The sequence below is a fragment of the Phocoena sinus genome, chromosome 7 (genome assembly GCF_008692025.1).
Source record: "Phocoena sinus isolate mPhoSin1 chromosome 7, mPhoSin1.pri, whole genome shotgun sequence".
Lineage (NCBI taxonomy): Eukaryota > Metazoa > Chordata > Mammalia > Artiodactyla > Phocoenidae > Phocoena > Phocoena sinus.
The window spans coordinates 66567245-66590067 of NC_045769.1; the positions used below are offsets into that span (position 1 = coordinate 66567245).

Here is a 22823-nt window from a genome sequence, read left to right on the forward strand (position 1 = left end):
GTTATTGGAGAAATCACCAAACTCTCCTGGACTTTATCATGTTTAAAATATAAGATGGGACTAGAAGAGTGCTAAGTTACTTTCTTGCTTGCTAAAATTTTAAGATTCTTGTCAGTTCATTTCTGCAACGTATTATAGCATATATAATTGAGTTGGACTAAAAGAACAAAGGAAAAAACCACCAGTTTGAATTGTGAACATTTTGCAACTTTATAAACACAGGGTGGTGGGGGAGAAGGGTCATATTCAAAGAAGGGCAGATACTGCTGTTCACTTAGCTTTTAAAATGTATACCCTATGGGATACAGTCTTACTGTCTTCATTTGCAAGCAGCATAATGTGTTAGTAGGAGCTATCATTTAATTCAAAGCTACATCTATAGAGATCACATCTGCACTGCGAGCCACTTGCATTGGACCTCACTAGAGAATCGTTTTAGTTCATTCACTGGCATGGGGAAGGGCAGAGAATATCTTTTTCCAGGTTCCCATAGTCTCTGACACCATCTTATCTCCTAGACCTCTTCTGGCTTGGCAGCTGCTCTCTGCAATAACTTATCAAATTGGCCTTCTAAAAGGAATTGTTTCAATTATTCAAAGTCCTTCCAGTTTCTAGTGCAGGCATCTTTGTTTCCGAGAATCATTTTCACTCCTTGTCACACCCCATATTCTCAGGTTCATTTTCCTTTAATTAATACCATTGTTAGAAAATGAAAAGTATTCTTCTCCAGCACACTTCTATATCTTCACTTAAATATTTATGAATATTTATAGAGTGCTAGCTGATTTTATTTAAATTATAACAACACTATAAGGCATGTACTACCATCCATTTCTCAGTAAAATTACTATTTATCATAGCACATCATGTGGAAATGGGAAACTTCTTGCCAATCTCATTAGAAAGTTGGAGATACGAAAATACATAGGAAAGATGGAAATTAATATAACTGTAAATGTTGAAGTTTCAGAAGTTGTCATTTAAGCTGCATAATTATTTGGTCTTGTTGATTAGTTAACTACTCAAAGAAGATTTATTCGTTTATATATTTATAACACTTTCCAGATTATGTAGCCCAAGAGTGCTTAGGATGTTGATATACCAAAAGCTAAAGATGAAATATAAAATTACATGTGATCTGATAATTCAGAGATTCATACTCTCTTTGGTATTTAAACTTTCATATTTTATTACAAATATATAACTATATAAATTTCATAAAAGCATAAAATTTAAATCAGATTTTGAAACTTGTTTTTTCATAATGTAGCAATATATATTGGCCATTAAATAATCTTTTACTAAAATGATTTATAATTTTGAATCTTAATTGATTTATTTATAAATTTAGAATAAAAGTACTCACACAGTTTTGGGAAAATGTCATCAAACAATTTATGTGCAAGGGTTTTCCAAACTCTAATAAAGCATTTAAATATAAAATGTATAATTTTCAATCATTGAATGCTCAAACATGATATAATATTAACTTATTTATTGTCTACTCCCAAATCAGTGCATTGCTATACCCTTATTTTATCAATAATAAAGAGAATACAAAGGGAAATGAAATAATTTTTCAAAAGATTTGCTTATTTAAGAGTAATATCCTGCTGTATATTTTATTTTTTTAATTGAGCACCATGATGTCTTACAATTGACCGTATATGGTTTAAAGCAAACAAAACTTCTAATTTTATTTCCTTGATGCTTACTGTGCAAAAGACAAAGAGGTAGAACAAAATATTTATAATTTTCTTTTTTGTATACTCTACCTAGATCTTTCCTTTCAGAAATTTGAGATAGCCTGCACATCTTTTAGGAGAACAGTGTTATTAACTATATGTTAATTTTAATCTAAAAATCATTTTATCTTAAGTTAATTTTTTAAATATTTTTTAAAACTTCAATTCCCAGAGATATGTATACATTTTAATATCAATTATGAAATTGGCCTGAAGTCTTTTACACCTGACAGTAGTCTTTCTGTACATAATTTTTCTTTTTTCTGAAAATAAAATAAATTTTAACTACAGTGAGTAAATGAAAGTTTAATCACAACTTTCTTGGTGGGATTTTACTTTTCAGAAGGTAAAGCAGTCTAGCTCATCTGAATGCAGTACGGTTGATATTGCTATCTCTGAAGAAGAAGAAATGGTCTATGAACATGGAAAGCCAAAGCGTCTTAAAAATGGTAAGAAAAAAATTAATTCCTTTGAAAATTGTATTGAAATTAGACTAAATTTCTCTTAACCTAAATAATACTATTGAATATACTTTTAATTTTAAAGAGTTTATTAATCTGACTAAGGAATACACACACATGAACATGTTTGTGTGCATGCACATGTACACATGCCCATATGAATCCTGATAGAAACTTATAATAAATATCTAAGAAAAAGTCAGTATTTGGAAAAGAGAGGAAGGGCCTACTTCCTAGGGAGTCTAATGAAGTAGTTAAGAGTGTTGGTTCTGGGGCTTCCCTGGTGGCGCAGTGGTTGAGAGTTCGCCTACTGATGCAGGAGGCACGGGTTCAGGCACGGGTTCGCGCCCCGGTCAGGGAAGATCCCACATGCCGAGGAGCGGCTAGGCCCGTGAGCCATGGCCACTGAGCCTGCGCATCCGGAGCCTCTGCTCTGCAACGAGAGAGGCCACAACAGTGAGAGGCCCGCATACCGCAAAAAAAAAGAGTGTTGGTTCTGAAATCAGACAGCGTGAGTTCGTATGCCAGCCCACCATTTACTAGCTTTTACTTACCCTCTCTCTGGCTCATTTCCTAACATGTAAAATGAGAATAATAATAAGACTTCATGGGATTATTAAAAAGATTAAATTAGTGTACGTGTGTATGTTTTTATAACTCGTGGAATGGGGTCAATATTTAAAATACTCATAGGAAAACAAATCACGTGATGGTCATGTATTTTTATATACCACATGAATATTAAGAAATGTATGGGGCTTCTGTCAGTTGACCGACTCACTAGATATGTAGCATGCAACCCTCAATGACTTATAATTCAAGTTAGTTTCCTAACAAATAACTGTAGGTTCTGAACATTTGAAATCACTGGACATCATCAAAATGGTAATTGCTAAATGTTCAAATTCCTATATTCAAAAATAAGAATACGCTCTCGGTAGCTTGAGTTATAGCACTTGTATCATACAAGACCAGGGAGGAAACGTTTTCTATATTTTTCCGACCAAAGATGTATAAATTGACTCTAGGTAAAATTCTATAAAATTCTAAAATGTGTTGACTTTAAACTCCACCCACCTCCATTCTTCATTCTCTTACCTATTAATCATACCCTTCTCAAGCCTCACGTTTTCCTTATGCTAACTCTCTTGACGAGAAGGTAAAATTCAACCTCATACACAAGTATCCTACCCACAAATTACTCCATAATCCAAGCTTAGCTCCTTAAATAGTCTCAATCAAAATTTCCATTCCCATGCCACCTAAGAGCTGGTATCAATTTAACTTACTTAACTGATATTATATCTCTTATCATGTCATAAATATTTGTATATTTAAATGGAAATGCTTGTTATGCCATGTGAATCTTCAGAGAATGACTTTTCAGGCATTATGCAAAAATGTAGTCATCAGAAGATGGTGTGTGTGTGTCTTGTGTGTATGTGTGTGTGTGTTTTGTAGGAGTGGGGGTGAGTTCTATTCTCAGACTCTGTCCAGCAGGGTAAGAGGATGTTCTAAGGCATCTCTTCCTTTCACAATTTCTTTCCTCCTACTGTTACCAAACTCACAAGCTAAGTTTTTTCTTTTTTTCCTCAGTGATTGCAGTGGTCACTACAATAGAGGTAAAAATCAAATATTTATGTCAGAAACCACCTATATTAGACTCTGTAAATAAATACTTGCCAAAACATTTGGAATGTTTACTTTTTCATGAGTTTTCTAGATTTCTGTTCTTAATAGTTTCATTCTTGACAGGTTATGGACGAAGATCTTCATCTGCTCAAATCAGTAGAGACTCCAGGAAAAGAAAAATTTGGCAGAACATAGGGAAAACTTGCTGCAAGATAGTAGAAAACAGTTGTTTTAAGTGTTTCATTGGCCTTGTCACTCTGCTCAGCACGGGTGCTCTGGTAAGTGAGAGTTCATATTTTTATGGAAAAAAAATGCATCATGAGTCTCCATTCATGAAGTCACCATGCCAAATCATTTTTCCCCAGAATACTTATTAGAGCACAAAATTTCATATTCTAGGATTTTAGTTTTGAAAGACATACATTACAGTTTCTCAGAGAGTCTGTATATGCCTCATTCAATATTAAATAGATAATATAATTTCAAAATATATGAATGATAGCAGGAAAAACGAATGTTAATAAATACCCAATTTTTCTTATTTTAATAAAGTTTAATAAAATGCACATATTGTACTAGTACTTTGTTACCCGTTCCATTGGAAAGAGAAATAGTGCATTTACTTTTTTGTAAAATTAATTAATTAATTTTTGGCTGCATTGGGTCTTTGTTGCTGCACGTGGGCTTTCTCTCTAGTTGCGGCGAGCAGGGCTTACTCTTCATTGCAAAGCGTGGGCTTCTTATTGCGGTGGCTTCTCTTTGTTGCGGGCTCTAGGCGCATGGGCTCAGGAGTTGTGTCTCGAGGGCTCTAGAGCACAGGCTCAGCAGTTGTGACGCATGGGCTTAGTCGCTCCGCGGCAAGTGGGATCTTCCTGGACCAGGGCCCGAACCCGTGTCTCCTGCATTGGCAGGAGGATTCTTAACCACTGTGCCACCAGGGAAGTCCCTGCACATACTTTTAAGAACCTTTGAACTGCAAATATATTTACCCATTGGCCCAAGAATCTTAATTCAGGGAAATTATTTTAAAATCTTCACACATATTAAATGCATTTACAAGGCTATGCACTGAAGAATTTTTTGTAATAGCAAAAGATTGAAAAACAAAAAGAAACCATATTAGGTGACTGTTTAAATATGCTATGGTACAGTCATCCAATGGGATACTGTGCAGTTACCTAGAAAATACAAGAGCTGTCTGCATGCTGATATTGCAATTCCCCAAGATATGGTAATAAGTGAAAAAAAGAAAGAATAAAGTGTACAGCATGCTACATTTTATGTAAGAAAGGGAGAAAAATAGAACGCATATTGATATTTGCTTGTGTTTGATTAAAGAAGATCAAAGAATGATACACAAGAAATAATTAATCATGAGATGCACAAAACAGAGAAGATGGAGTCATGGTTCGGAACCAGACTTTGTACTGCAAATATTTCTAAAGTAAACTTTATACTGACATTTAGCACACATACTGAAAAGCATGAAAATCTTAAGTGTATAGCATAAAAGATTTTCACCAAGTGTGTGTACCTATGTAACCATCACTTGGCTTGAGAAATAGAATGCTACCAGGGCTCCAGAACCATACTCTGACCCTAACAGTTACTTCTTCATTCCATGTGGATAGCCAGTATGTGGACTTCAACTGCCACAGATTGGTTTTGCCTATTTTTTAATGTTTTAATTGAAATAGAGACTTCTGTATATCTTTTTATATTATTTCACATTATATACCTATTTAGTAAGTAAATACATGTAATGAATAAAGTCCTTTAAAATAACTTTGGATAATATTTATAATCTGCTTTTATAAACACTTTTACTCCATAATTCGTTCAATTGAGTCAGCAATTCTCTTATTTTATATTTACTTTTATTTAATAGGTTTTTAAGAGTCACACCATTATTTACCAAAGATTATTTTCATCCTTGTTTAATCTTTGACCTCAAATACACTTTGAAACAAGTCTGCCTGAGGTTATTGATATTTTATTGCCTTTTTTACAGTGATAAAAAATACTATGAAATTGCTTTGAATGACATTATCAGAATTTGCTTCCTTCACATTAAAATTGAGGTTGATCTATTAAAACCAAGAAACTTTAGAAAAACATTATAATTTTATCTCATATTCATGTGTTTCCAATGGTTGATCTGACAAGCTCTGTGACTTTTTCATGTAATAGCAGCATGGATTTCTGAAAACACAGGTTTGGGGGGTTTTGTTTCTTTGTTTGTTTATCTCTGCTCCTTTAATCTCAATAGCATATATCTATGAGATGGCTATGTGGAATTAGAGACAAGAACCAGGTCAGATGTGACTAAAGATTCCACCTCTTAAGTTTGATTAATTGATTTGAGAGAGGCTTTTCAGATCACTAATTAGAACACAATTTGGAGGTTCTGGAATCAATGAATGATGTCTGCTACAGGCATGGGATCAGAAAACAGATGTGGATTGTGTGAATAAATCCAAACCAAGTGAACAAGCCCTTGAGACTACAACCTATGACAATGCTCACCATCTAGAGATGGGATTTCATTCCCCTCTGTGCCAAAAGAGCTTATAGAAATTACATGTACACTAATCCTTAAATTTTTTACCCACAGGCTTTTGAAGATATATATATTGATCAGAGGAAGACTATTAAAATCTTATTAGAATATGCTGACATGATCTTCACTTACATCTTTATTCTGGAAATGCTTCTAAAGTGGATGGCATACGGTTTTAAAGCCTATTTCACTAATGGCTGGTACCAACTAGACTTCATGGTTGTTATTGTACGTATTTTAAAGAAAAAATTGAAAGGCTATTTGATTTACTCTTCCTTCTTTACTCTGACTTACTCTTCCATTTACTTATGTCTTTCTTTTCCCTCTCTATATACATTTTCAGTCACCAACATCCCATATTTCTTCATATGTAATGTTTCACATCCATCCTTTTCTTTTCATTCTAAAATTTTAACAGTTCAGTACTTAACTCCTGATTCTTCTAATCATTGCCTATAAACCTGCTGCTAATTAGACTAGCCTTATTGCAGAATATCTTGAAAATATCAGCATTCTAAAATATTTAGATTGGTTCTACCTTTAAATCATACATTTAAAATTAGACTACTTATCATAACCTTCACCAGTACCACACTGATCCAAGCTACCAGAACTGCCCATTTGTATCACTGCAGTAGATTCCAAGCTGAGATCCTTGCTTCCACCACTGCACGCCTTTGTTCTACTCTCCACATAGCAACCACATATGTTGTACTGTTGTAAAATGAAACTCAGCTCAAGTCACTTTTCTTGAATTCCTCCAATAAACACCCCTCACTCATAGTAAAAGCTACAGTCTTTGCAATCAAAGGTCTACAAGTCTCTACATGATCCAGTCTTATGTCCTGCTACTCCCCCTTTCCCCCATCCTGGTCTATATACTGCTCCACCAGCACCGGAATTCTTGAAGTTGAAAAACCATGCCAAAATTACTTCTATCTTAGTGCCTTTGCACTTATTCTTCCTTCCACCTGAAATTTTTGCTGGCTTACCTCATTTATGTCTGCTGAAAAGAAAGTGTTGAAGTTAGGTCTTTATGCATTACCATATTTAAAACTGCAACCACTACAATACTCCTTTGTGCTTTCTCTGCTTTCTTCATTTCCTATTAATATTATATGGGGTTGGCCAAAAAGTTCCTTCGGTTTTAAGTAAAAATAAAAGACACATTTTTCATTTTCACCAAGAACTTTATTGAACAACATATTCACCCTTCTGTTCCACTACTTTCTGCCGTTTTTCAGCCAACTTCATAATTTCATCTTCCCAAAACTTTTTATCTTTTTGAGCAAAGAACTGTTCTAGGTGCCTTTTACAGTCTTCCAGGGAACTGAAATATTTTCCATTAAGAGAATTTTGTAAAGACCAAAATAAATGGAAATCCAAAGTTGCAGTGTCTGGTGAATATAGCGGATGAATCAGAACTTCCCAGCCAAACCATAATAGTTTTTGTCTGTGTGGTCTTGCATTAAACTCATGGAAGATTATGCGTTTTTTGTTGACTAATTCCGGATGCTTTTTGCTGAGTGCTGCTTTCAGTTGGTCTAATTGGGAGGAGTACTTGTTGGAATTAATCGTTTCGTTTCTCAGAAGGAGCTCATAATAGAGGACTCCCTTCCAATCCCACCATATACACAACATCACCTTCTTTGGATGAAGACTGGCCTTTGGTGTGGTTGGTGGTGGTTCATTTCACTTGCCCCACGATCTCCTCCATTCCACGTTATTGTACAGTAGCCACTTTTCATCGTCTGTCACAATTTTTTTTAAAAAACAGAATGTCTTCATTACATTTAAGTAGAGAATCGCATGCAGAAATACGGTCAAGAAGGTTTTTTTCGCTTAACTTATGTGGAACCCAAACATCAAAGTGATTCACATAACCAAGCTGGTGCAAATGATTTTCAGTGTTTGATTTGGATATTTTGAGTATGCCAGCTATCTCCCACATGGTATAACGCTGATTGTTCTCAATTAATGTCTCAATTTGACACTATCAACTTCATCTGGTCTACCCAACCATGAAGCATCATCCAGCGAGAAATCTCCAGCACTCAAAACACTTTTGACACATTTGACCAGTCACAGCACCTTCTTCAAAAACTGCTAAATCTTTTTTTGCATTTCAGTTGCGTTTTTACCTTTCTTGAAATAAGAAAGCATAATATGCTGAAACTGTTGCTTCTTTTTTTCCATCTTCAATATTAAAATGGTTACACAAAAATTCACCAATTTTGATAAGTTTTTTAAAAATGCACACAGATATGACAGCTGTCACAATACAATCTAATAAAATTGTTTCAAATGAAGTTAAAGACAACTAAGTGCTACTAGAGCCATCTTACCGAAAAAAACCAAACAAACCTTTTGGCCAGCCCAATATAATTTACTCACTGATTTTGCTTACTGAAAGATAAGCTCCATTAAGGCAAAATAGTTTCTCAGTTTGGTTCTCTCCTTATCCTATACAATTGTTATCCTAGAACAATTCATGTCACATATTAGGTGCTCAATAATTTTTGTTGAATGCACAAATGTCTCCCTATTCTATAAACAATGATTGAAGCTTCTCAGTCTTTAAATAATGACTTACAATATCTGACCTTTGTCTTCTAAATTAATTCTTGCAATTAACCTTCTACTTCAACCAAACCATACTACACCTGCAACCCACCTTCCTGTTTCCTGGTATTGTTCTTTTGAGTCCACATCCCTCCATGCTTATATAAATGATACCCTTACTTCAAAGTCCACTTCAAGATAATCTCTTTAGCATGGGGTAAAAGAGAGTAATTTTTTTCATTTATATTGCCTTGAAAATACAGAAAATATGAAGGTACAACAAAAGTTAATCATAACTATACCACCTTGCTCAATCTCCGTTAATTTTTTAGAATTTGAATCATATTTATACATATATGTTTAGTTTAAAAAATCACCTTAGAATCTTGCTATATTTTTTGGTAATTAGTACTTGGACTTAACAGTATTCATTTCCTTCTTTATGCCTCTTCTCTGAAATCCTATTTTTTATATCATCTTAACCATCTTCATATTTAGATTCATATGTAAATATATTCCGAATTTTGTTTTAATGAATACATTGTGTACTATTACTATATTGCAAATAATCATGTAACTGATTCTTAATTTAATTTAAAAATAAAAAGTGGATATAAATATTAAGCCTTGACCATAAAGAATCTCAAATATACAAACTTTTGTTTATCTCGATAGCATATATTCCTATTACCAGAAAATAGTTTTATCTTTCTTTAAGTGATTTTAACACAGAATGATTTTCTTATATCTTTCTGTAGGTCATCATTAAGATATATTGAAATGTATATTAAAATATTTCATAAATTTCTTAGTAGGCTTTGACTGTATCTTTTCCATAATAAAAGTTTTTTACACATTGTTTTGATTAAAGTTAAAATTAAATTCTATTCACTTTTTTGATATACCCAGGTGTTTTGTCTTAGCTTAATAGGCAAATCTCGGGAAGAATTAAAACCACTTATTTCCATTAAATTCCTTCGAGCACTCAGAGTTCTATCTCAATTTGAAAGAATGAAGGTAAGAGAAAAGTTTCTAATCTATAGGTTTTTATTTAAGATTTAAGATCTCCATAAATTAGCAATCATGTTGTCTTCACATTTGTATCTTTATCAATATTAATACAAAAGTCTTACATATTACTAATTAAAAATACAGAAGAAAGGTTTATTAGTTATGCTTATTAACATTTTAGGCCTTTATTGCTCATAAGATATGAAAACTAATAAAGATAAGCAAAAAATTAATAGTTGAGAGAGAAAAAAGTAATAACCCACTGATACATAGAAGTATTAATGAAATGATGTCCATGTTAAAAATATAACTGATAGAAAATGAAATGTTGATCAGTTAGCTAACTTTTTAAAATTATAAGGACATCATACACACTTATTAATTTACCAAATGAAATAACAGTTTGAGTTTTAAAATAAATTCACTTTTAAGTCACACATCACAAATTACGAATTCTTGCCAGTCTTCTCTCTCTCACTCCCATGTTAAAACTTCTTCTGAACAATGTGAGGGAAACTAATAGGTTGCACCATATAAAATGGCCAATGTTCAATCTTTGGGCCTATAATGGAAGTCCCATATGACTCAACCTAGAAGAAAAAACAGAGTCTATGACCACCACAATTAGTATAATTATATAGCTATACAGTGATCAATTATATGCAGAAATGGGAGAGTAGTATTTTACCTTTTATTTTGTAATCATACATTTATATTCCTTGCATTTGTCATTTACATGGATTATTTAACATTAGCCTGCCTCTTTGACTAATACTATGGAATATCATATATCCAATGTAGGTGGAAGCAATAAGAAACTTATTTATGTTTAAGCTGCATTGTTTTTATAGTTGATACATTGTATGTTACATTTAAACTGCCATTCATTAAGAAACTCAATACTTAAATTCCTTCCACTTGATTAAAAAATAGATATTTATTTTTATTTCAAAATTTGAGTGATTATTATAAATCTAAACAGAAATATAAGTAATTTAAAAAATGTGTTTTACCTAAAACATACTTCCAAAATTTTAATAGTACCATCTTTTTATGATTCAATATAATATGATTATGTGATACACAGTTGTGTATATATGTGTATATGTTTTAAGTATGTTAATTATATTTTAATATATATGCAAATGCATGATTGACAATATTTTTGTAATTAATATGAATCTGTGACTGGTCAACCTATTCTCCAAATACATTTGATGTGCTAATGTTGGGAAAGAAACATTTGATCATGTAGCAAATACAGAAAAATTCCAGTTATCATACACCTAGAAAACAAAAATTTTGAATATTAATTGTAATTTACATTATGACTTACGAAACACTTTATTAACAACGTTATGGAAGTCCACAAGGTGGTGATATTCCCCAGTGCTTTTAAACCAAAATAAGGAGGAAAATAAGCTGAAAAGGAGAAAATGATTGAAAAGATCTGTAAGATTCAGGAATGACAATACAGCCAAATTTCTAGCATAAATTCAGTTTAGTGATAAGATAATTTCATAGTATATTCTAGGGCTATAAACTACACATGGCCTATTAAAACATAAGGGCTGTGGGTAAGGGAAATGGAGAAATGTTGATCAAAGGGTCCAAACTTTCATTTATAAGATGAATAAGTTCTGGGGATCTAGTGTACAGTATGGTGACTACAGTTAGTAATACTGCATTGTATACTCGAAATTTTCTAAGAGAGTAGATCTTAAATGTTTCTCACCACATACCCGAAAAGATAATTATGTGAAGTGACGGATGTGTTAATTAGCTTGATTGTAGGAATCATTTCACAATTTATACATATATCAGGACATCACCTTGTACATCTTAAATTTACACAATTTTTGTAAATTATACGTAAATAAAGCAAAACACGTACAGATATACACTAACACACAGAAATTAGATAATGAATGTAACTAGACTACTTTTCCTTATTTTAAAAAACGTTCTGGCATAATATCAGCGTTTCTTTTTCCTAATAAATTTAGATACAAAGAGGAAAAAAAAGTGTCAAAATCAGCAAGTTTTCTGCCCTTGATTCACAGAAAAGTAGGAAGCGATTTGCTAGGGAAGCTGCCTCTCAGAAATCAAGTGCTGTACTATTTGATGCCATTCATTAATTAGAACGGCAATGAGACAGTAGCCATGGACAATTCGAGGTCAGGTAAATAATTATGTTTAGGTCAAGGTCAGATCCAGATCTTAATCTTCATCTCATCCTCTGGAAGTTCTGTAGCTGAATTAACTGAGTATATAAGGAAGCTAAGTGATTACAAAATTAATGTTTTATGTATTTAATAAGCTTCAGGTGCTCTTACTATTTAAATATTTGTTTCAACCATATCTATTGCTTTTATTCTTACATTTGTGTGTATTTTCTAATAGACATAGCATTTTTTTCATCAGAAGCATCAGTGGGCCTTTCAAAGTATCTAAATGTCAACAAAGGATCTGTGACTTAGTTTTAGAAGTAAAACTGAATGTAATTAAAAGCATAATTAAAAATCAAAATATTAATTCAAGGACAGAAATCTAAGGAATATAAGAAAGAAAGTATAGGCACAAGGCTCCGTATCCAGTAATGGCTGAGGGAAGGGAAGGTTAGAATGGTAGAAAACAGAAGGGTCCCTCAGGGAAAAAAAGAGAGAGAGAGAAGTGAGGTTGGGGAAAAGGAGTCAAAGTATAAATGATAAAGGAAAGATAAAGAGGTAGCAAAGATTGAAAATATTTTATTGGGTATAGCCACTGGTTTACATTCACCATAACAGCTTTAGTGGACTGATAAGAATAAAATTCTGAATGTATCAATAATATTTAAAGAATGAAGGAACTGAGGAAATGGAGACCGTGATCATAGATTATTGTTATATTTAAGTTTAGGTGGTAGATTCATTTCCCAAATGTCCCACTCTGGAGTAGGTCACTAGAGACAGTGGTTCAGAGAGGAGATCTATGATTTTGAGAGGCACAGCTGCACATTCAGTGTTTCTTGACACAATCTCTTGCCTTGGCTTCAAGAATCTACAATCTCTACAATCTCTTGGTCTTCCTCTTATTTTCCCTCCACTTCTTCACCATCTCCTTTATAGGCTAATCCTCCCTGAAGTTAGAATCCCCAAGATTAGATCCAGCCTTATTTCACTCTCATTTTATATGCTTTCTAAATAATCTCATACATATACACAGGTTCAGTTGTCTTGCCCATTTCTGGCACAATAGAGAAAATGGAAAAACGAGTTAAATAAGTGAAATAATTATGTATTCTAGTATTTATACCAATCAGCCCTGTTGTCTTTTAATATTTTTAGTACAAAAATTTTGAGAATATCTGGATTTTTAATATATATATATTTTAACATCTTTATTGGAGTATAATTGCTTTACAATGGTGTGTTAGTTTCTGCTTTATAACAAAGTGAATCAGCTATATGCATAAATATATCCCCATATCTCCTCCTTCTTCAACCTCCCTCCCACCTTCTCTATCCCACCCCTCTAGGTGGTCACAAAGCACCGAGCTGACCTCCCTGTGCTCTGCGGCTGCTTCCCATTAGCTATCTATTTTACATTTGGTAGTGTATATATGTCCATGCCACTCTCTCACTTTGTCCCAGCTTACCCTTACCCCTCCCCGTGTCCTCAAGTCCGTTCTCTATGTCTATGTCTTTAGTCCTGTCCTGCCCCTAGGTTCATCAGAAACTTTTTTTTTTTTTTTTTTAGATTCCATATATATGTGTTAGTGTATGGTATTTGTTTTTCTCTTTCTGACTTACATCACTCTGTATGACAGACTCTAGGTCCATCCAGCACACTACAAATAACGCAGTTTCGTTTCTTTTTATGGCTGAGTAATATTCCATTGTATATATGTGCCACATCTTCTTTATCCATTCATCTGTCGATGGACACTTCAGTTGCTTCCGTGTCCTGGCTATTGTAAATGGTGCTGCAATGAACATTGTAGTACATGACTCTTTTTTGAATTGTGGTTTTCTCAGGGTATATGCCCAGTAGTGGGATTGCTGGGTCCTATGGTAGTTCTATTTTTAGTTTTTTAAGGAACTTCCATACTGTTCTCCATAGTGGCTGTATCAATTTACATTCCACCAACAATGCAAGATGTTGCCCTTTTCTCCACACCCTCTCCAGCCTTTATTGTTTGTAGATTTTTGATGATGGCCATTCTGATTGGTGTGAGGTGATACCTCATTGTAGTCTTGATTTGCATTTCTCTCATGATTAGTGATGTTGAGCATCCTTTCATGTGTTTGTTGGCAATTTGTGTACCTTCTTTGCAGAAATGTCTATTTAGATCTTCTGCCCATTTTTGGATTGGGTTGTTTGTTTTTTTGATATTGAGCTGCATGAGCTGCTTGTATATTTTGGAGATTAATCCCTTGTCAGTTGCTTCACTTGCAAATATTTTCTCCCATTCTGAGGGTTGCCTTTTGTCTTGTTTATGGTTTCCTTTGCTGTGCAAAAACTTTGTTTCATTAGGTCCCATTTGTTTATTTTTGTTTTTATTTCTGTTTCTCTAGGAGGTGGGTCAAAAAGGATCTTGCTGTGATTTATGTCATAGAGTGTTCTGCCTATGTTTTCCTCTAAGAGTTTTAGTATCCAGCCTTACATTTAGGTCTTTAATCCATTTTGAGTTTATTTTTGTGTATGGTGTTAGGGAGTGTTCTAATTTCATTATTTTACATGTAGCTATCCAGTTTTCTCAGCACCACTTATTGAAGAGGCTGTCTTTGCTCCATTGTATATTCTTGACTCCTTTATCAAAGATAAGGTGACCCTATGTGCGTGGGATTATCTCTGGGCTTTCTACCCTGTCCCATTGATCTATATTTCTGTTTTTGAGCCAGTACAATACTGTCTTGATTACAGTAACTTTGTAGTATAGTCTGAAATCTGGGAGCCTGATTCCTCCAGCTCCATTTTTGTTTCTCAAGATTGCTTTGGCTGTTCGGGGTCTTTTGTGTTTCCATACAAATTGTGAAGTTTTTTGTTCTCATTCTGTGAAAAATGCCAATGGTAGTTTGATAGTGTTTGCAGTGAATCTGTAGATTGCTTTGGGTAGTGGAGTCATTTTCACAATCTTGATTCTTCCAATCCAACAACATAGTATATCTCTCCATCTGTTTGTACCATCTTTAATTTCTTTCATTGGCATCTATAGTTTTCTGCATACAGGTCTTTTGTCTCCTTAGGTAGGTTTATTCCTAGGTATTTTATCTTTTCGTTGCAATGGTAAATGGGAGTGTTTCTGTAATTTCTCTTTCAGATTTTTCATCATTAGTGTATAGGAATGAAAGAGATTTCTGTGCATTAATTTGGTATCCTGCTACTTTACCAAATTTATTGATTAGCTCTAGAAGTTTTCTGGTAGCATCTTTAGGATTCTCTATGTATAGTATCATGTCACCTGCAAACAGTGACAGTTTTGCTTCTTCTTTTCCCATTTGGATTCCTTTTATTTCTTTTTATTCTTTGATTGCTGTGGCTAAAACTTCAAAAACGTTGAATAATAATGGTGAGAGTGGGCAACATTGTCTTGTTCCTGAACTTAGAGGAAATGCTTCCAGTTTTTCACCTTTGTAAACAATGTTTGCTGTGGGTTGGTCATATAATGGCCTTTATTATGTTGAGGTAAGTTCCCTCTATGTCTACTTTCTGGAGGATTTTCATCATAAATGGGTGTTGAATTTTGTCGAAAATTTTTTCCGCATCCATTGAGATTATCATATTGTTTTTCTCCTTCAGTTTGTTAATGTCGTGTCACATTGATTGATTTGTGTATATTGAAGAATCCTTGCATTCCTGGGATAAACCCCACTTGATCATGGTGTATGATCCCTTTAATGTGCTGTTGGATTCTGTTTGCTAGTGTTTTGTTGAGGAATTTTGCATCTATGTTCATCAGTGATACTGGCCTGTAGGTTTTTTTTGTGTGTGTGACTTCTTTGTCTGGTGTTGGTATCAGGGTGATGGTGGCCTCATAGAATGAAGTTGGGAGTGTTCCTCCCTCTGCTATATTTTGGAAAACTTTGAGAAGGATAGCTGTTAGCTCTTCTCTAAATGTTTGATAGAATTTGCCTGTGAAACTGTCTGGTCCTGGGCTTTGGTTATTGGAAGATTTTTAAACAGTTTCAATTTCAATGCTTGTGATTGGTCTCTTCATATTTTCTATTTCTTCCTGGTTGAGTCTTGGAAGGTTGTGCTTTTCTAAGAATTTGCCCATTTCTTCCAGGTTGTTCATTTTATTGACATATATTTGCTTGTAGTAATCTCTTATGATCATTTGTATTTCTGTTGTTACTTGTCCTTTTTCATTTCTAATTCTGCTGATTTGAGTCTTTTCCCTTTTTTCTTGATGAGTCTGGCTAATGGTTTATCAATTTTGTTTATCTTCTCAAAGAACCAGCTTTAAGTTTTATTGATCTTTGCCATTGTGTCCTTCATTTCTTTTTCATTTATTTCTGCTGATTTTTATGATTTCTTTCCTTCTGCTAACTTTGGGGTTTTTTTGTTCTTCTTTCTCTAATTGCTTTAGTTGTAAGGTTAAGTTGTTTATTTGAGATTTTTCTTGTTTCTTGAAGTAGGATTATATTGCTGTAAACTTCCCTCTTAGAACTGCGTTAGCTGCATCGCATAGGTTTTGGGCTGTTGTGTGTTCATTGTCATTTGTTTATAGGTATTTTTTGATTTCCTCTTGATTTCTTCACTGATCTCTTGGTTATTTAGTACTCTATTGTTTAGCCTCCATGTGTTTGTATTTTTTTCCTGTAATTGATATCTAGTCTCATAGCATTGTGGTTGGAAAAGATACTTGACACGATTTCAATTTTCTTAAATTTACCAAGGCTTGATATGTGACCCAAGATATGATCTATCCTGGAGAATGTTCCATGAGCACTTGAAAAGAAAGTGTATTCTATTGTTTTTGGATGGAATATCCTATAAATAGCAATTAAGTCTATCTTGTTTAATGTCTCATTTAAAGCTTGTGTTTCCTTATTTTCATTTTGGATGATCTGTCCATTGGTGAATGTGGGGTGTTATAGTCCCCTACTATGATTGTGTTACTGTCGATTTCCCCTTTTATGGCTGTTAGCATTTGCCTTGCATATTGAGGTGCTCCTATGTTGGGTGCATAAGTATTTACAATTGTTATATCTTCTTCTTGGATTGATCCCTTGATCATTATGTAGTGTCCTTCTTTGTCTCTTGGAATAGTCTTTATTTTAAAGTCTATTTTGTCTGATATGAGAATTACTACTTCAACTTTCTTTTGATTTCCATTTGCATGGAATATCTTTTTCCATCCCCTCACTTTCAGTCTGTATGTGTCCCTAGGTCTGAAGTGGGTCTCTTGTAGACAGCATATGTACAAGTCTTGTTTTTGTATCCGTTCAGCCAGCCTATGTCTTTTGGTTGGAGCATTTAATCCTTTTACATTTAAGGTAATTATTGATATGTATGTTCTTATTACCATTTTCTTAATTGTTTTGGGTTTGTTTGTTTGTTTTTTGTTTTTTTGAGGTATGCGGGCCTCTCACTGTTGTGGCCTCTCCTGTTGCGGAGCACAGGCTCCAGATGCGCAGGCTCAGCAGCCATGGCTCATGGGCCTAGCCACTCCGTGGCATGTGGGATCTTCCCAGACCAGGGCACCAACCTGTGTCCCCTGCATCGGCAGGCGGACTCTCAACCAGTGCGCCACCAGGGAAGCCCTGTATTTAATTTTTGATAGTTTGATTAATATGTGTCTTGGCATGTTTCTCCTTGGATTTATCCTATATGGTACTCTCTGCACTTTCTGGACTTGAATAACAATTTCGTTCCCTGTATTAAGGAAGTTTTCAACTATAATCTCTTCAAATATTTTCTCAGTCCCTTTCTTTTTTTCTTCTTCTTCTAGGACCCCTATAATTCAAATGTTGGTGCATTTAATTTTGTCCCAGAAGTATCCGTGACTGTCCTCAATTCTTTTCATTCTTTTTTCTTTATTCTGCTCTGTAGTTATTTCCACTATTTTATATTCCAGGTTACTTATCCATTCTTCTGCCTCAGTGATTCTGCTATTGATTCTTTCTAGAGAATTTGTAATTTCATTTATTGTGTTGTTCATCACTGTTTGTTTGCTCTTTAGTTCTTCTAGGTCCTTGTTAAACGTTTCTTGTATTTTCTCTATTCTATTTCCAAGATTTTGGATCATCTTTACTACCTTTACTCTGAATTCTTTTTCAGGTAGACTGCCTATTTCCTCTTCATTTGTTTTGTCTGGTGGGTTTTTACTTTGCTCCTTCATCTGCTGAGTATTTCTCTGTCTTCTCATTTTGCTTAACTTACTGTGTTTGGGGTCTCCTTTTCACAGGGTTCAGGTTTGTAGGTCCTGTTGTTTTTGATGTCTACCCCAAGTGGGTGAGGTTGGTTCAGTGGATTGTGTAGGCTTCCTGATGGAGGGAACTGGTGCCTGTGTTTTGGTGGATGAGGCTGGATCTTGTCTTTCTGGTGGGCAGAAACACATCTGTTGTTGTGTTTTGGGGTTTCTGTGAACTTATTATGATTTTAGGCAGCCTCTCTGCTAATGGGTGGGGTTGTGTTTCTGTCTTGCTAGTTGTTTGGCATGTGGTGTCCAGCAGTGGAGCTTGCTGGTCGTTGAGTGGAGCTGGGTCTTAGCGTTGAGATGGAGATCTTTGGGAGACATCTCACCAACTGATATTACATGGGGCCAGGAGGTCTCTGGTAGTCCATTGTCCTGAACTTAGCTCTCCCACTTCCAATGCTCAGGCCTGACACCCCGCCAGAGCACCACGACCCTGTCAGCCACACTGTATTCAAAATGTGATCTTAAGACCAGCACATGGTTATCATGTGGCAGCTTGTTAAAACTCGAACATTTCAATCTTTCTTTTCTTCTCTTTTCTTTTCTTTTCATTTCTTCTCTTCTCTTCTCTTCTTTTCTTCTCTTCTCTCTCTCTCTTTCTTTCATCAACCACTCTGATTGTTTTAGTTCTACTGCAGGCATTTTACTCCTCACATTTAATAAACCAGGGCCTCGCTTCTTCCCTTCCAAGGGTCGTGTTGTGTGAAGCTGTGCTGGGCTGACCTGGTTGGGGTTCAGAAGCCCTCAGGACCTATTATATTCTTCCAGCCTCTCTCTAATTCTTAGAAATCCAGCCCCCTCAACCTGTCTGCCACTCCCTCAAGGCAGGCCTATCTTCTAAAGCTAAGACATTTCCTTTCTCCTCCACAGTTAAAACTTTCCAGAAAGATCAGCAGTCCAAGGCTGGTATCATCTAATTAGCCAGCACTGAAATTGCTCAGGCAGGAGGCAGCAGGACCATCTGGGCAGGTGTGGGTGGTGAGGTAACTTGGGGTGCGCTGAGGCTGACACTAGAGCGCAGGCTCATGGCCTTTAATGTATATTTTTAATTGAAATTTGTTTTTTAGGTTATTCGACTATCAGATGTGATCTATTAAATCTTTAAAGATGGCCTTTTTTGTTGTTATTTCAATATGCCATTACATTAATTAATATTTCCAATTTAATTAAAACACTTTCACATTTCTTACCTAAAGTTTACATGTTTGTTTTTTATATGCCAGGTGGTAGTGAGAGCTTTGGTAAAAACAACTTTACCCACATTGAATGTGTTACTGGTCTGCCTTATGATCTGGCTGGCTTTTAGCATCATAGGAGTACACTTATTTGCTGGCACATTCTATGAATGCATTGACCCAACAAGTGGAGAAAGGTTTCCTATATCTGAAGTCATGAATAGAAACCAATGTGAAAGCCTTGTGTTTAATGAATCCATGCCATGGGAGAATGCAAAACTGAACTTTGATAATGTTGGAATCAGTTTCCTTTCACTGCTTCAAGTAGTAAGTACATGTTTGAATTTGTGAATTACATGTTCATTCATATTGTATGTGAACATAAAGGACAAAATGTGGGTGCTTAATAAAGTTGGTTTTAAATTATTTTAGCAATTATTAGTTAGTAGATACATGTTATGGGGCATACTATACTAAGCTCATTTAGAAAGACAAAAGTGAAATATAGTCCTTGCTCTGTTGGGAGAAGGAAGTGGAAATAAAGGTAGGACTAACGGAGGAAATGACAGGTACTGGCCAAAGCTATTTCCTCCACCACTGATGAGATAATAGGTTCACAACTTTTGATCTAACTCAGATTACTGCTATTTTGTTTCTACTTAGTGCTTTGAGGAATGGCTACTTGGTCCCCCAATATCTAGCAGATATAAGGTGGTGAATAATTCCTGTCTTACCTCTGTCATAGTAAAGCACATATACAGCAGTTACAACTAACTATGACACTTGGGCAGCATGTATTTATTTACCATTTATCTATCTATCTAACCAGTGCTCTCTCTCTCTCTTTTTATTAATACTATCTTAAAATATTTTAAGTTATTAACTACAATTAAGCTAAGTAGTTTTAAATAGTTGTTAATAGACAGTATAAATGTAAAAATGAAAGTGGTAAAGATCTCAATTACACAGTATATTGAAGTGTGGTCAGCCTTACTAATCAAATGCTTTACTGTATTAATAACAGATTGAGTTTTAATTTTTATTTGCCACAAAGCATAAGATTTCCATAAAAATTAAATACATGCCATTTTTACAGGCCACATTTAATGGATGGATCACTATTATGAATTCAGCAGTTGATTCTATTGGTGTAAGTACAATATAATCCTAGAGCCACTGTTAAGGTTCACACAAAGTCATTTTTGCAATTCAAGGACAGGACACAAGCAATAATTGAGTAATTAACATGGTAAAAGCAAATGCTTATGCTAGATAGAAATTAAATACATTTCAGATTGAATATTTCATGAACAATGAACTCCTTCCAGGATTATATACAATGGTTGAGGCCAAACAGACCCATTTGAAGGATTATCATAACAATGATTAAACCAATGCAATAAACTTTAAAATTCAAATAAAAGCCATGATATCTCTTCACCAAAGACCAAGGAGGAAATATTGCCTCAAGTATCACTGTTGTATTTTTTTTTGTCATAAATTATTTTCTAAGTCTTAAAAGGTCAGTATAAATATTTTGCTTATTTTCTCACTTTTTATTTTATTTTTAAAAACAATTTTTTCAGAGAAACTTTAGATCTACAGCAAAATTGAGAGGGAGGTACAGAGATTTCCCATATACCCCTGCTCTCACACATGCACACCTCCCCATTATTGACATTCCTCACCACAGTGCTACATTTTTTACCAAAGACGAACCTACATTGACACATCATAATCACCCAATGTTCATAGTTCATAGGGTTCACTCAGTGTTGTACATTCTATGGGTTTAGACAAATGTATAATAACATATACCCTTCGTTATAATATCATACAGAGTATTTTCACTGCCCTAAAAATCCTCTATGTTCTGCCTTATTTCGCTTATTTTTTAACTTAACTTTTAGGTAGATATGCAGCCTAATTTTGAAGACAACATCTACATGTATTGTTACTTTATTGACTTCATTATCATTGGATTATTTCTTCCTCTGAGTATGTTGATTGGTGCTATTATTGCTAATTTCAACAAACATAAAGTAAAGATAAGTATAAATATTCTTTGTTCATCAATGTCCAAGGGGAAAAAAATGTCCTGCTTCAAATAATTGGTTTTGGATTCAGTTTAATATTGTTTTTATTTGGTACTTATCTTTAAAAAAATGATTGATGTTCCTGCAGATTGATGGATATTGCTGAAATGTTCACTTTTACATTGTTTTCTATATTTAAAAAAGCACAGACAAGATTAAAGGTTGAAAATTACAAATGTTTCTGTATATAGGTTTGTAAATAATGACATGCTGAAAAATAACATTGTTATGCATCTGCACAAATATCTGAAGATGTTCAAGAAAAATAAACCACACTTTTTTACTCTCTGATATACTCAAAGCTTTGAGTCATAACCAGCAGAGACATCTTTGTCAGTTGAAATAGCTTTTCCTGCTAGAAGTAGAGTCATAAATCCTAACTACATGACCTAAATAGGAGTGCTCGAAACAAATAAGAGAGAATTCAGAGGCAGAATTGAACAACCCATGTTTGGTGCCGTCTCCACACAAAGACTCCCTTCAGGGCTTCTATTAATACAAATGTCTCAAAAGTCATATAAGTTCACTTATTTTAACCTCAGGCCCTACTTTCTATTAGGTGTAGGAATGCCTTATGGTAAATCAAAGAAAAGAAGAGTTTAATCTTGAAATTCCATCTTTGGCCATGTCATCAAAGTTTAACCACATGCAGAATCTGGTAAACAAACCACTCTGAGTCTGCACTAATTAGATGGGATTAGAAAGATCAGTGGTCAAATGAAATATTCGTTGGATTGGATGCTTCATCTTCCTAGGGATTTCAACCTAATGGGATGATATCCTAGGATTCTGGACTTCAAACTGATGACCCCTATCAATTTTAAGTGAGCAAGTCCTGCCATGGGCAGTAACAATTCCTAATTCCTAGATTAACACATTAAATGTTCACCTCTTATTCACTTTGCATATTCTGTATAAGATACTGAAATTAGCACTAGAAACACAAAGATGAATAATCCCTAGAAGGTTCAATGAAGAGGTAAGCAATGGTGCTTTTTGAATAATAGTGAAAAGTATCTTCTAATAGTATTTGGAAAATTAAGTAACGTATGAACATATAAAAACACATATATGACCAATTATATTTTTTCCTGATTATTAAAAGGTACAAACCAGCTTTACCTTTAGCTTTTTAGTTCAACTTTTCTTAGTCACCTTTCCAGATATCCTCTGCTGT

At 34.3% G+C, this 22823-nt stretch overlaps 1 protein-coding gene across 1 annotated transcript in view; it reads left to right on the forward strand.

Moving 5' to 3' along the window:
• Positions 1-22823, forward strand: part of SCN7A (sodium voltage-gated channel alpha subunit 7) — a 60156-nt gene that overhangs the window by 32561 nt on the left and 4772 nt on the right. The window contains exons 15-21 of the mRNA XM_032637450.1: positions 2089-2194; positions 3962-4116; positions 6453-6626; positions 9870-9977; positions 19599-19877; positions 20647-20704; positions 21465-21598. Coding sequence (XP_032493341.1) covers positions 2089-2194; positions 3962-4116; positions 6453-6626; positions 9870-9977; positions 19599-19877; positions 20647-20704; positions 21465-21598 — 1014 coding nt within the window. The remainder of the gene's footprint in view (positions 1-2088; positions 2195-3961; positions 4117-6452; positions 6627-9869; positions 9978-19598; positions 19878-20646; positions 20705-21464; positions 21599-22823) is intronic.